This window comes from Ascaphus truei, chromosome 7 (genome assembly GCF_040206685.1).
Source record: "Ascaphus truei isolate aAscTru1 chromosome 7, aAscTru1.hap1, whole genome shotgun sequence".
Taxonomy (NCBI): Eukaryota; Metazoa; Chordata; class Amphibia; order Anura; family Ascaphidae; genus Ascaphus; species Ascaphus truei.
In genome coordinates this window covers 61,650,764-61,665,008 of record NC_134489.1, presented here as the reverse complement: position 1 = coordinate 61,665,008, position 14,245 = coordinate 61,650,764, and the positions used below count along the sequence as shown (strand labels likewise).

General features: G+C 43.8%; 1 protein-coding gene across 1 annotated transcript in view; it reads left to right on the top strand.

The window, feature by feature from the left end:
- SPATS2L (spermatogenesis associated serine rich 2 like) overlaps window positions 1-10,775 on the top strand; it is a 33,359-nt gene extending 22,584 nt beyond the window's left edge. The window contains exons 7-9 of the mRNA XM_075608699.1: window positions 224-326; window positions 8,563-8,792; window positions 9,125-10,775. Of these exons, the coding sequence (XP_075464814.1) occupies window positions 224-326; window positions 8,563-8,792; window positions 9,125-9,304 (513 nt within the window). The 3' untranslated portion in view covers window positions 9,305-10,775. The remainder of the gene's footprint in view (window positions 1-223; window positions 327-8,562; window positions 8,793-9,124) is intronic.
- The last annotated feature ends 3,470 nt before the right edge of the window (window positions 10,776-14,245 follow it).

Genomic DNA, 14,245 nt, shown 5'->3' with positions numbered 1-14,245 from the left:
CTTTTTTCAACCTCATCTACTATGTAACTATGTAACATCTCGGCATATATTAGTGTGCTCTCAACGTACTACCCATGCCGGCAAATGGTTTAATTATGTAGGCTAGCACTTCGAGATGGCCCGGACATGGCCAAGTATCTTCATTCAAAGCATTGTAGGCTAGAACTGTTTTTACATTTGTACTAAGCTTTTAATAAATGGTACACTTCCTTGTGTCTTTAAGCACTTTGTCGGTGAACGTAAACACGACGAGGAGCTGAGTAAATCTGCACGGATCTCCTGTGATACAGAACAGCTGAAGAGACAGATCCTCGTGTGTGGAGAAAGTAAGTTTATACTGTAGATCTCTAAACCGGAGAGGTGGAGCGGTGGGTGAGGTAGTTAGAGGAGTCGGGCAGCAGCATTTTGGATGGATTGGAGTTGGGCTAGACAGACAAGGGGAATGCCAGCTAGGAAAAGGTTGCAGTAGTCAATGCGGGACATGATGAGTGAGTGTTGGAGGTTTTAACAGTGGTGCTCTTGTAGGGAAAGAGGTGGCAGAACCAGAAGCAAATGAAAACTAATTGATATCTGAACTACAACAAATAATTAAACTTTTAATAAAGAAAGGCATTTATCCTTTCCAGTTAGTATTATAGACACAATCCTATACTTTTTATAATTCCAGTAACCTGCTTTGCTTGTAGATCCAAAATTAAATTGTAGTGTCAGATCTATGGAAGAAAAAATAACAATATTATGACTATATGGAGTTTTTTGTTGATCCATAAAAAAAAGGTCAGAGGTCAGTGCCCCACAAAATACCCTGTATTTTAATGATCTATCATGATAGTTTAACATAGAAGAAACTAGTGCCTGGAACTTGGAATCTCACAAGTCTTTTCTTCCAAGTCATCTGTGAGTAATTCACTCCTGGTGCTGTTTTCAGATGTTACATAGTCACATAGTAGATGAGGTTGAAAAAAGACATGCATCCATCAAGTTCAACCTATGCTAAATTTAGATGTCAGATACTTTATCCTATAAACGCACTTACAGTATATTGATCAGAAGAAAGCAAACAAAAAAAGCCCCAGTAAAATGTCATCCAATTATATCGCGTTAGGGGGAAAAATGAATTCCTTCCTGACTCCAAGAATTGTCAATAAACACACAACATCCCAGCATGCTCAACAAAGCCCCAAACCCAACACATAATATATATATATTTTTGTGTGTTTATTAACTTTTATTTTCAGCTGGTCTCAGCTGTTTGGAGGTTAGTGCCCTCCCCCCCCCCCCCCCCCCCCAGGGTTTAAGCTCGCCCCTCCCAACTTTCCACGTTAGCAGGTCTTTCTCATGTTCCTGGGTTTGGACAGATCCAATGTGATCATTCTCCCTCCAAATAGAGGTAAATGAGAATTTTAATCAGGTAGTGTTAGGACCTGCAAATTCGGTCATGCAGGCTAATAACGCTTTGGCCAAAGGGTTTAACTAAATGACAATTTTTCAAGAGAATATATAAGTATTTCACTGTGTATTTTTGACATATTGGATGTAGCATTGGGCTTTTCTGTTTTTTTGTTGTATCCAAGAATTGGCAATCAGATTACTCCCTGGATCAACATCCTTCACATGTTTACTTATTTGGTATATCCCTGTAAAGATGTCCTACATTTTTTTTGAACAAATCTATTGTATTGCTATCACAGTCTCCATGAGTAATGAATTCCACATTTAACTGCCCTTACTGTAAAGAACCCTTTCCTCTGTTGCTGGTGAAACCTCTTTTCCTCTAACCTTAAGGGATGACCCCGAATCCTTTGTACTGCCCTTGGGATGAATAGTTTTTTTTAAAGCTCCTTGTACTGTCGCCGAATATATATTTGTATAGTTATCATATCCCTTCTTAGACTCCTCTTTTCTAATGTAAATAAATCTAATTTAGCTAGCCTCTCCTCATATAAAATAGATTATCCATCCCCTTTATTAATTTGGTGGCTGTTCTCTGCACTCTTTCTAGTTCCATCATCTCTTTTCTAAGGAGTTGTGTCCAAAATTGTACCCTATATTCAAGGTGTGGTCTTATGAATGCTTTATAAAGGGGCATAATTATGTTTACTTCCCTTCCATCCATTGCCCGTGTACAGGGTTGCCACCTTCGACTGACGGTCAACCCGGAGATTTTTTTTTTTTTAAATGACACTGTGTTGCCATGACAACGGGATGCTATGTAACGTCACGCGGCGTCAAGTCGCCATGACAACGTGGCACCGCATGACGTCGTGACATCATGTGGCGTCTCATTGTCATGGCAACGAGCATCACGTGATGCTGTTACGTCACGTGACGTTCCCGTTGGCATGGCAACGCAGCGCCATTTGACGCCGGCGCCAGCCATATTGAGAGTAGTTGCAGGGGGAGATGGAGGGAAAATGCTATTGCTGGTATATGGAATTATGGTATATGGAATTATACCTTACATCATTTCTATTATTTATAACTAACGCTGATGACAATTGTTGCAAACAGAGTCGTCACTGATCAATATTAATTTATTACAAATGTTTACCTCAGTTAACTTTACTTGAGTTAATTTAACAAAGACAAGGTTACCTCATTGCTATCAAAAGGGAGGAACTGAAGCAGCTTTACTGTAAAGAGAGAGGGGGAGAAGAGAGAGAGAGGGGGGGAGGAGAAGAGAGAGAGAGAGGGGGGAGGAGAAGAGAGAGAGAGAGAGAGAGGAGGAGAAGAGAGAGAGAGAGAGGGGAGGAGAAGAGAGAGAGAGGGGGGAGAAGAGAGAGAGAGGGGGGAGAAGAGAGAGAGGGGGGAGAAGAGAGAGAGGGGGAGAAGAGAGAGAGGGGGAGATGAAGAGAGAGAGAGGGGGAGGAGGAGAGAGAGGGGGAGGAGAAGAGAGAGGGGAGAAGAGAGAGAGAGAGAGAGGCGGGAGGAGAAGACAGAGAGGGGGGAGGAGAAGAGAGAGAGAGGGGGGAGGAGAAGAGAGAGAGAGGGGGGAGAAGAGAGAGAGGGGGGAGAAGAGAGAGAGAGGGAGAAGAGAGAGAGGGGGAGGAGGAGAGAGAGGGGGAGGAGAAGAGAGAGGGGAGAAGGGAGAGAAGGGAGAGGGGGGAGAAGGGAGAGAAGGGAGAGGGGGGGAGAAGGGAGAGGGGGGGAGAAGGGAGAGGGGGGGAGAAGGGAGAGGGGGGGAGAAGGGAGAGGGGGGGGAGAAGGGAGAGGGGGGGAGAAGGGAGAGGGGGGGAGAAGGGAGAGTGGGGGGGAGAAGGGAGAGGGGGGGAGAAGGGAGAGGGGGGGGAGAAGGGAGAGGGGGGGGAGAAGGGAGAGGGGGGGAGAAGGGAGAGGGGGGGAGAAGGGAGAGGGGGGGGGGAGAAGGGAGAGGGGGGGAGAAGGGAGGGGGGAGAGGGAGAGGGGGGGAGAAGGGAGGGGGGGGAGAAGGGAGAGGGGGGGAGAAGGGAGAGGGGGGGGAGAAGGGAGAGGGGGGGGAGAAGGGAGAGGGAGGGAGAAGGAGAGGGGGGGAGGAGGGGGGGGGGAGGAGGGAGGGAGAGGGAGGGAGAGGGGGGAGAAGGGAGAGAGGAGATAAGATACATGGGGGTGGTGTGTGTTCTCTTAGCAGGGTTTCTAGGAATGTTACTGTGTTGCTTATGTGCCAATCGAGCTTGTCTAATAAAAACTACAACTCCCATGATCCCCTACCTGTGAGCATGTGCAGTAGAGCATAGGGCTGTGACCCGGATGTAGTAGGCTGTGAAGTGCACACAGATAGTCCCGTGAGAAATGCAGAGGATCTGTGAGTGCTGCAGCAATGCGAACTCACTTACTGTGCTGCCCTGTCTGCAACAACCCGCCCACCCGGAGATTTCAGGGACAAACCCGGAGCCCGGAGAAGGGGATGCCAAACCCGGAGTCTCCGGGTGAAACCCGGAGAGGTGGCAACCCCGCCCGTGTACCCTGTTTCCTAGTGAACCCAGACTGCTACCATATGCTGTATGACCTGTACGCTCACAGGGCCTGAGCCTCCACCACGGAGAGCCTGGGGCACGCGTAATAATAGATAATACCTGATACTTGGTGCAGCGCCTCCACCTGCGACAGCTCCCGCCAGAGGGGGAGTGGTTCTTCGCAGGACACTTATGTACATCAACACACACACAGTAATATACCAACCAAATGACTTTACTAGCATGAACTGGTTTTGCGTGGTTCTTACGTATCAACAGGTGCCCCTCCCTAGAGGAGACACTATCTGCTGCGTCTCGCAGGACGCTAACATTCCCTCCTTCACCGGGTGACCCCACCCTGTGTCCAGTTCCCCCAGTCCAATATATCCCCCCACCCTCAAGTGAGATACTGAGCCTATATGTGTGACTGCGCAGCCACTGTGTCCTGAATAAGTGGTGATATAGTTGGTGCACTTGTGGTTTACCTGCCGGGCACTCCAGTACCCGGGCCTGCAAGGGTCTTCACAAAGGATTAGTGGGGCCGAGGTGACGTTGGCAGTAGGCGTCCGGGGCGATCCCACCCAGACGAGCGGCAGCACGGTAGCAGGGTCTGAGCCCAGACCTCCTGCTGAATAGGCAATGTCTCTGTAACAATCACATACACACTAAGGGAACCGGAACCTGTCTAGGGCCAGTCCCTAGCTCTGCTCCACACTACAGGGGCTCAGGGCCTAACTGGGCCTGGGGGATAAGGCCTAGGTAGGGGCTGACTGCCTCCCTACACCGGAGCTCCGTCTCCTTCCTCCTCCCGCTAGCTCTGACCAACGTGCGCGCCCTTCTACCCCTTTTTCCCCCTTCCTAACGCCTGATTGGTTCTCGCGCGTCACGGGGTTCCGCAGGCTTTCGCAACTATGCCCGCGCATGCGCAACCTCCTGCCTCGCCGGCCCTGCATCTGCGCCAACCTCCAACATGGCGGCGCCCTCTACGCTGAACCTCCGATATATTGGAGCGTTCCCTGCACTGCGACACTCCCCCACCCCACAACAACAATGGGGCCCGAGGGGAGCCCGGCTACATCCGTTTAATGCAAGATAAGATCTTGTTTGCCTTTGCAGCTACTGATGATTTTGGGCACGATTGCTAAGTCTGCTGTCTACAAGCACTCCTAAATCCTTCTCCATCAAGGATTCCCCTAATTTATTCCCATTTAATTTGTAAATTGTCTGTTTATTCTTGTTTCCCAAATGCATAATCTTACATTTATCTGTATTAAACCTCATCCACCATTTACCTGCCCAAGTTTCCAGTCTCTCCAAGTCCTTCTGAAGAGAAATTACTTCCTGCTCTAATTCTACTACCTTATACAATTGAGTGTAATCAGCAAAGATGGAGACGTTGCTCTCTATGCCAACTTCAAGGTCATTAATAAATAAGTTAAAAAGCAGGGGTCCCAGTACCGATCCCGGAGGTACTCCACTCACGACTGTAGCCCAACCTGAAAAAGTTCTATTTATGACAACTCTCTATTGTCTATCCTTCAACCAGTTTTCAATCCAATTTGCTTTATTTTGTACACTAACCTCTTGTGTGGAACCATATCAAAGGCCTTTGCAAAATCTAAGTAGACCACATCAACTCCTTTACCCTGGTCTAAATTCCTATTTACCTCCTCAAATAAACAAATAAGGTTAGTTTGGCATGATCTATCCTTCATAAATCCATGCTGACTATTACTAATAATTTTGTTTTCCATTAGGTATTCCTGAATATTATCCCGTATTAAACCTTCAAGTAGCTTCCCCACTTTTGAAGTCAGGCTTACAGGTCTATAATTCCCCAGTTGTGATCTAGCTCCCTTTTTAAATATAGGCACCACATCTGCTTTACGCCAATCTTCTGATACTGAGCCTGTGGAAAAGGAGTCCTTTAATATTAAATGTAATGGTTTGGCTATTACTGAACTTAACTCCTTAAGAACTCTTGGGTGTATACCATTGGGGCCAGGTGCCTTATTTACTTTCATTTTATCAAGCCGCCTATGAACTTCTTCCTCAGTTAACCAATTGTTCGTTAATAAAGCGGTTGTGGCTTCCTCCTGCGGCACTATTATCGAAATTGATTCTTCCCTGATAAACACAGAGGCAAAGAATTTGTTTAATACCTCTGCTTTTTCCTTATCTCCAATAATTTGCCTGCCCATTTCACACTGAAAGGGTCCTATATTTTCATTTCTGATGTTTTTGTTTTTAAGGTTCTTAAAGAACTTTTTAGGGTTGATCTTCCTTTCTATTGCAATCCTTTTTTCATTGTCCATTTTTGCTAATTTGATTGCCCTTTTGCAATTTTTATCACATTCCTTATAATTCTGATATGATGCCTCCGTCCCTTCAGACTTCAAGAATCTAAACGCCTTCCTCTTCTTGTCCATTTCCTCCCCTACCTGTTTATTTAGCCACATTGGTTTTCACTTATTTCTTTTATACTTATTACACTAATAAGTGTGCTTTTCTAATAAAGTTTTAAAGACTGCCCATTTATCTTCTACATTTTTCCCTGCAAAAACATCATCCCAATGTATTACTTGTAGATTAGTCCTCAATTGAGTAAAATCTGCCTTTACAAAGTTTAAGGTCTTTGCTGAACCCAAATAATCTCTTTTTTGATCATTTATTTCAAATTAGACCATGTTATGATCACTGTTACCCAAATGTTCCAGGACTTGAATATGTTATTACTTCTACATTGTTTGATATGACCAAATCCAGTATTGCCCCTCTCCTGGTTGGTTCCTCAATAATTGTCTTTAAGCAACCCCAAAAACCTGTTACTTTTGGTTGTTATGCTAATCTCATTGCCCCAGTCTATGTCTGGATAATTAAAATCGCCCATTATGCAAACATTACCCAGTTTTGATGCTTTCTCCATTTGTAAAAGTATTTTAGCTTCCTCAATCTCACAGATATTTGGTGGTTTATAGCATATTCCCACAAACATTTTCTTTATACTTTTACCTCCACTGCTAATTTTTATTCACAAGGTCTCTACATTTTCATAATTCCCTTCAGAAACATCTTCCCTTATAATAGGTTTTAGATCCGGTTTAACATATAAGCATACTCCACCTCCTCTTCTATTTGCTCAATCCTTCCGAAAAAGGGAATAACCCTCTAAATTAACAGCCCAGTCATGAGTTTCATCCCACCATGTTTCAGTAATGCATATGATATCATACTGCTCCCTTGCAGCTATTAATTCAAGCTCCCCCATTTTATCTGTCAGGCTTCTTGCATTAACAAGCATGCATTTTTTTTTTCAGTCTGTACTATTATCTTACCTGCTCCTTCCTTTCTGCGCCAATTGGGTTTAGTCTTTAGAAGATTTCTTGTATTATCTGTATTTACTGTGGGTGGCTCTCTGCTTGCCACATTCGTACTTGCTCCCATTCTGCCTCCATGACCCCTTGCTATTTCCCCATCCCCATCTATTCTATTTAGTCATCTGTTTTATTCCCCTCCCCCCTCCATCCTAGTTTAAAATCTCCTCCAAACTTTTTAACATTCTCCCCCCTAGCACAGAAGATCCCTCTTGTGATACAGAGAACTCTGACCAATGGGGGGAGGGGCGACATGACCCTTGGCCCGAGGCCTAAGTGGGGGGAGGAAGAGGAGAAGGGAAGAGGTACCCTATTTAAAGGGCAGGTGACTCATGCCTTCCTCTCTCTCTTCTGGATTACCTCCCCAGAAAGTACCCACCCACCAGTGGCATAACTACCCCCTGGGATCACATCCCGGGGGGCCCAAAGCTCATGGGGGCAGGGGGGACGAAGGGAGTCAGGACCCTCCCTCCAGACAACTCTTGATGACCCCCCCTCCAAGCGGTTACAGAGGCCATGTGCTGTTCCTCACAGCAATAAAACCAATTGCTGGGGAGAGAGCGGGGCCTGTGTAACACATCAGCCGTCCTCCATGACGTTGCAGCACCATATAATGGCGCGTCATCATGGCGACACGATGTCACATGGTGACGCATTGCCATTGTAATGCACCGACATGTTACAGCGACATCATGATGCCATCGCCAGGAGTCCCCTTAAGACGTAGTTACGTCACTGCCACCCACCCTTTTTAGCGGGTAAGAGTTGATGGGTACAGTTGTTATTCAAGGTTGTATTGTATTGTTGTATAATAATACAAAATAAAGAGAAGGAAATAGAGAAAGAAGGTATGCAGAAAAGGTGAGGGTTGGTGGTATTATGTTTGTCACAGCTGGAGGAGTGCGGACTGGTCAGTTTTGACTAGGTGGATAATTTGGACGAATGGTTCAAAGGAAGTGGTCTTAGGTCAGGGCCAAGTGTGTTTGGCCTAAGGGTGTATCTCTAAAAGGGTTATGAACCAAGAGTGCTCACTGGATCAGGAGCGTCGGTGAGCATGATCAGGTTTACAGATTTGGGGCTATTTGCTAACCATATCCAGGGAGGTTTAGTGATTTATGAGTAATAAAATACTGTGGCTATTTTAACCCAATGTAAAGGTATCTGTGTTTATTGGGGTTAAAGGGTACATTGTAAGGTCAAGTATCGAGTGTACAAGGCTCATGCAGCAAATAAATACAACCTTTTTATTTTTTCAGTTTCTCATCCCAAGAATAGTTATTCCATAAGAACATCCAGCAGCTCAGGCTTGTCTTCTGAGGTCCACCGTGTCACAGCACCAAAGTGCACTGTGCACAGGCAACGCGTACGGAAACAATCAACGCGTAACAAGGACTATGGCAAGTTCATTGCAGGCACAGAGACTGCTAGCGACATTCCTACAGAACAACAGGAGCCTGCTGCCCAGCAAAAATGGAGCACTAAGCAGGTGACACACTTATAGACTGGGATTAACTGACCTAGATCCACGTAGCACTATTTAAATGCATAGGATATTGCCTAGTGGTGATTGTGCCTTGTCTTTGAAGTCAGAGTACCAAGTTCAGACCCAGTGCCAACGCTTGTGACACTATGTAAAAGAGATGGACTTTAAGTGGTCAATTGTATTTGTGCATTTAGTCTATAATTCTTTACGTGCTGTCTGTACTATATAAAATAAATGATTAATTGGATTAGATAATACCTTTGGGTGCCTGGTTATGTGTAAGAGAGTCACAGTACTGAAAAAAAAGCAATCATTTTCTCTTCTTTCTTCTGCAGGCTGTAGAGTCTACTCAGAGGAGAAGGTTTGTTCCAAAACGTCCAAATGCAAGGCTGAATGAACACGTCAAAGCCCCGATTTTAGATAACGGAGCAGCGCAAAATGCCAACTCCGATCCAGATGTGAGCAGAAAAGAGGGCAGCAAAACAGCTGCAGGAGTAGAAACCGAAGAACTGTGAGAAACAAAGAGCCGCTCGCAGCTCAGAACAAGACTGTAGCACAGCATAGTCAGGCACCCAGTCACGTTGATCTGGGGACATCATCTCCTAATGGCACCACTGACCACATCACCTAATACAACAGGGGATCCCTGACATCACAGCTGTTCTGTCAACGCTGATCTAATGGCCTAATTTTTACAGCTGAAAGAAACAAATATTCAATATACTTCCCCGTGCTGGAGAAGATTTTCCCCAATAATTTTAATAGAGATTATCTCTTCCCCAGCATGCGGAAAATGTCTCCCCAGGATACTGAATAGGACCAAAGCCTTTACATCCCTTTCTCTACTCATTTAAAGTGTCACCAATACTTAGTGTCACTGTGTTACTAATAGTGTCACTGCATTTATTTGCCTTGTTCTGCTTATAGTGGAATTCATCAGTTCCTATATGCTGTTTTCTTATTTCCTCTAAGTTTATAGTATCACCATATATCAAGACATATCCTAACAAAATAGCCAGTGACGCATGTCACACCCGGACCTTCCATTGTGCTGCAAGTTATTTTCTGCTTCTTATGCAGGATTATGCCACCCTATATCGGCCAATGTAACCCCCCATCTTCTCTTATAATAAGATGAGGAGCACCTTTGTTTTACCACCTGATACTTTTTAAATGATGTTCAACTAATCTTGCCCAAATTCCTCTGTACATTGCCATCCTATCATTCAAGACAAGGCGATGAAAACGAAGGAGAGTGTGACTGGATCAATAGCTCAATAAATAATTTAACAAGGAAAACTGCAGTGCGGCTCACAATGGATTTACTGTACTGTATCCTCTGTTCTGGTGCTCTATGCCTGTTGATGCTGCTTAGAACATTCTCCCATATGTGTACGTTGACATATTGTATTTGCATGTTCAAGTGAATGGGCTGGAAGGTTTGTTCTGTTGTCGGAAGGTGTCTTATGGAATAACACAGTTTAGTAAACATGGCCCTAAAATTACAAATAAATAGGATATTCAAAGATTGTTCAGAAAACAGCCATTGATCTGGTAAATGGTCCTCCAGTCCTGAGCAATGTGTTTGAGAAGCCCTATGTGTACCAAACAGCTACATCTAGGACATTTAGCATCTTTATCTGAATTCTTATCAATGACTATATAAACCGAGGTATTATGCATTCCACTATGCTAAAAAATATATTGAGTTCTTATTTAAATATATAAGCACATTGTAATAAAGATGTATGAATAGGTTTACGTTATCAGTGAGCAATGGGCATTTCTTAGAAACAGGGCTTTAAATCGAATGTACTGTCTGTGGTTAGTAACCCAATGATATAAAAGCAAGTATTAAAACAACTATGTCCCCCCCTCCTGTCCACTGTGTCCCCCCCTCCTGTCCACTGTGTCCCCCCCCTCCTGTCCACTGTGTCCCCCCTCCTGTCCACTGTCCGTCCGTCCCTCCTGTCCACGGTGTCCCCCCTCCTGTCCACTGTCCCCCCTCCTGTCCACTGTCCCCCCCCTCCTGTCCACTGTCCCCCCCCTCCTGTCCACTGTCCCCCCCCCCCCCCCCCTCCTGTCCACTGTCCCCCCCCCCCCCCCCCCCCCCTCCTAGCGGGAAATTTAACTCACGGGCAACGCCGGGTCTCTCAGCTAGTATTTACTAAGCAGAAGTATTCAATAACAGCAGGGGTCTAATTTGTTCATGCATTAAAAATGTATTGCCAAGGAGTCACTTCTCCAATTTAAGAACTTATTGTCATCTTGTAACATGTTGCTCTTATAAAAACATGTTGTCATCTTGCAATGCGTTGCTTATTTAAGAATTCATTATCATTTTTTAACATTTCTTCTACTTTGAGAACATCTAAAGTTTGATGTGTAGGAAGCGCTTTTTTTTTTTTCTCCAAATGTTTTTATTAGGCATTTTCAGTTTACATACATAGAAATACAATTACAGCCTAATGCAAAAGAGTTTCTTTTTTAAGGTATTTACAGGTTAGAGAAGAACATTGCCAAAAGAGGCATAGGAACCTCCATTTAAAATAGGCTTTCAACTTTGTGGGTCACACAGGGTTGTTCAGTGTAACAATTTAAACTTGGACATTACCCAGTTTTTTCCATCCAGGCGACATTATTCTATTTTCTAAAGAAAGGAACATCAGATTCAGACGTTGCAGTGTACAATAAAATTATCTTGGTCTATGAATCAAGACAATTTTGGCAGAGAACCAGGGCATTTTTCTCCTGCCTGTTTTACTGTATGATAGTATTTAGCTTCAATTTTGCCTCGTCTACCCTAGCTTGTGACTTGGGGAGCGCCAGTAGGAAGAGTTGGGGAGTATCAGTAGGAGTTTGATTGCATCAGTCGGAGGAGTTGGGGAGCGTCAGTAGGAGTTGGGGAGCGTCAGTAGGAGTTGGGGAGCATCAGTAGGAGTTGGGCTGCATCAGTAGGAGGAGTTGCAGAGAAGTAACATGGTGCAGATTATGAGATGAATCATATTCTGTGTCTGTTGTCATTCTTTTTCCTTTTACTGGCTTCTATAACCTCCCATATCTTAAGTGGCATAAGTCAAACATTCTGCATCAGATGCAAGAAACTGTTTTGATAAACGCTACAGCTCTGCTCCAAAAAACAGAGAAATGGGTCTAAACACACATTTCTCTACATTGATACATACTGTATTATGGGTTTCATCGAACATACAGTAAGTGTTTATCTTTTTGTATACCTGTATACAATTAGTATTCTGATATATTATCAGAATTTGCAGTCTAGCTGTGTATTAACAAGGTCAGTGTTTGCTATCGTGATATGGTCCTGCCTGAAATATTGAGATTCATAATATAATTTTAATTATTTCATTTAGTATTTTAATAAATTAATAGTCATCTATAGCTCAAAAATGAGCACGTCCAAAAAAAGGCACAATAAGAGATTTAGGAAAGGCGTGCTAAGTGTTTACATCCCGCCACAACTACTGTATAAGCTAAGTGGTTTCTAACAAGATACCTAACGTGCTATTACTTCCTGACATCGTCAATACCATCCCATGTATTATATTTCAAAAGATCCCTATACAAAAAAACTTTAGCGCCAGTGAAGTGTTTTTCTTCATGGTTTCAAAACATCAGCGCCATGCAATTACCCAATAAGTGGTTGGTAAGATGACTTTTTGAATTATCTGAGCCACTGTATGCAGCTCCATAGCACAAAGTCTATGTCTGAGCACAGCCTGAGTCAATCACAATTGGGAAGTAAGTAAGCAGCTTGTCTCCGACCTCTAGCGTGTACAGAGCAAAAGATCACGTAAAAACATCCATAGTCGGTTCTAAACGGGATGAAAGTGAGCAGCCGCTCCGACCTCTGATGACTACAAAGTAAAGGATTATACATGGAAGCACGGATTTGCGTAATCCTGGAAATATCCGGAATCTCCGGGTAACAAACGAAGGACAGAGGTTTGAGTCACAATTGCTACAGTAGCGAGAAAAAGTTTGTTAACCCCAATGATAATTACGGACATTCCATAGTTTTTCCATGATAACCTTCTTGAATCAAAACAAGTCTTTTCTTACATATCCAATAGGGTTTATATTAACCAAATTCCATGTCTACTGAAACAAAATGATGTATGAATTAGAGAAACAAGGTGTAACTAAGAGTCAGGGTATGTGCAAAAGTAAGTGAAACCCTGGTTTTATCATCTAAATTAAAGGGGATAATTAGAATTAGTTATTTAAATAATTAGGTAGATCTTCAGGTGTGAGTTTGGGAGGCCCCTCCCTATATAAAGATCAGAAACGTTGTGAATTTAGTCTTCACCGTACAGGTGTGTGGAAACATGTCATGCCACGATCAAAATAAATCTCTGAGGACCTCAGAAAAGCAGTAATTGATGCTCATCAATCTAAAAGTGTTGTAAAACCATTTCTAAGAATTTGGGACTCCACCAATCCACGGTCAGACAGGTGGTCTACAAATGGAGAAAGTTCAAGAAATGGAGAATGGAGAAAGTTCATTCTACCAAGGAGCAGTCATCCTACCACAATCTCTCCAAGAACAAACTGACAAATCATCCAGGAAGTCACAAAGAACCCCAGAGTAACATCCAAGAATCTGCAGGCCCCTCTCGCCTTAGCTAATGTGAGTGTTTGGGACTAAACCATCAGAAAAATATTGAACAAGAATGGTATTCATGAAAGGATACATACACCTTGATGAAGGGCTTATAGCCTGAAACGCTTAGGTGTGTTACCTGCTGCTACTATGGGGGGCTATGTTTGATCCTTTTACACATTAAAGTGTTTTTTACGCTACCGTGAGCCTTCTCCTGCTTCCTTGGCAGTGCACTGCCTTTCTCATCCATTCCTGCTCAGTTCTGCCTGGTGGATTGCACGCTGCTGATTGCTGCTTTGGGACTGCTCCTATGGATCTTGGAAGTTCACAGTGAGTTGCATTTATGGGGCGATACCCACATTTTTCACTGTATGGGACAATTTATGTAATGCTTATTGTGTTTTATGGCACTAGGTACTAGTCCCCTACCCCTATTAGGGTTATCATAATTTATAGAAGCATATTTGGAGTGGTCCCAGCGCTATTCTTATACATTTAAAGGCTGGCTTATTCTGAAGCACTGGTTTTCTACATCACTTCATGAAAGGATAGCCAGGAGGAAACCACTGCTCTCTAAAAAGAACATTACTACCTGTCTTAAGTTTGCCAAAGATTACATAGATGATTCACAAGACTTCTGGAACAATGTTCTCTGGACAGAAGTGTCAAAGTTAGAACTGTTTAGCCTCAATGAGAAACGTAATGTTTGGCGAAGAACCTCATCCCAACCGTCAAGCATGGTGGTGGGAGTGTGATGGTTTGGGGCTGCTTTGCTGCCTCAGGACCTGGATGGCTTGCATCATTGGCATAACCATGAATTTAACATTGTATC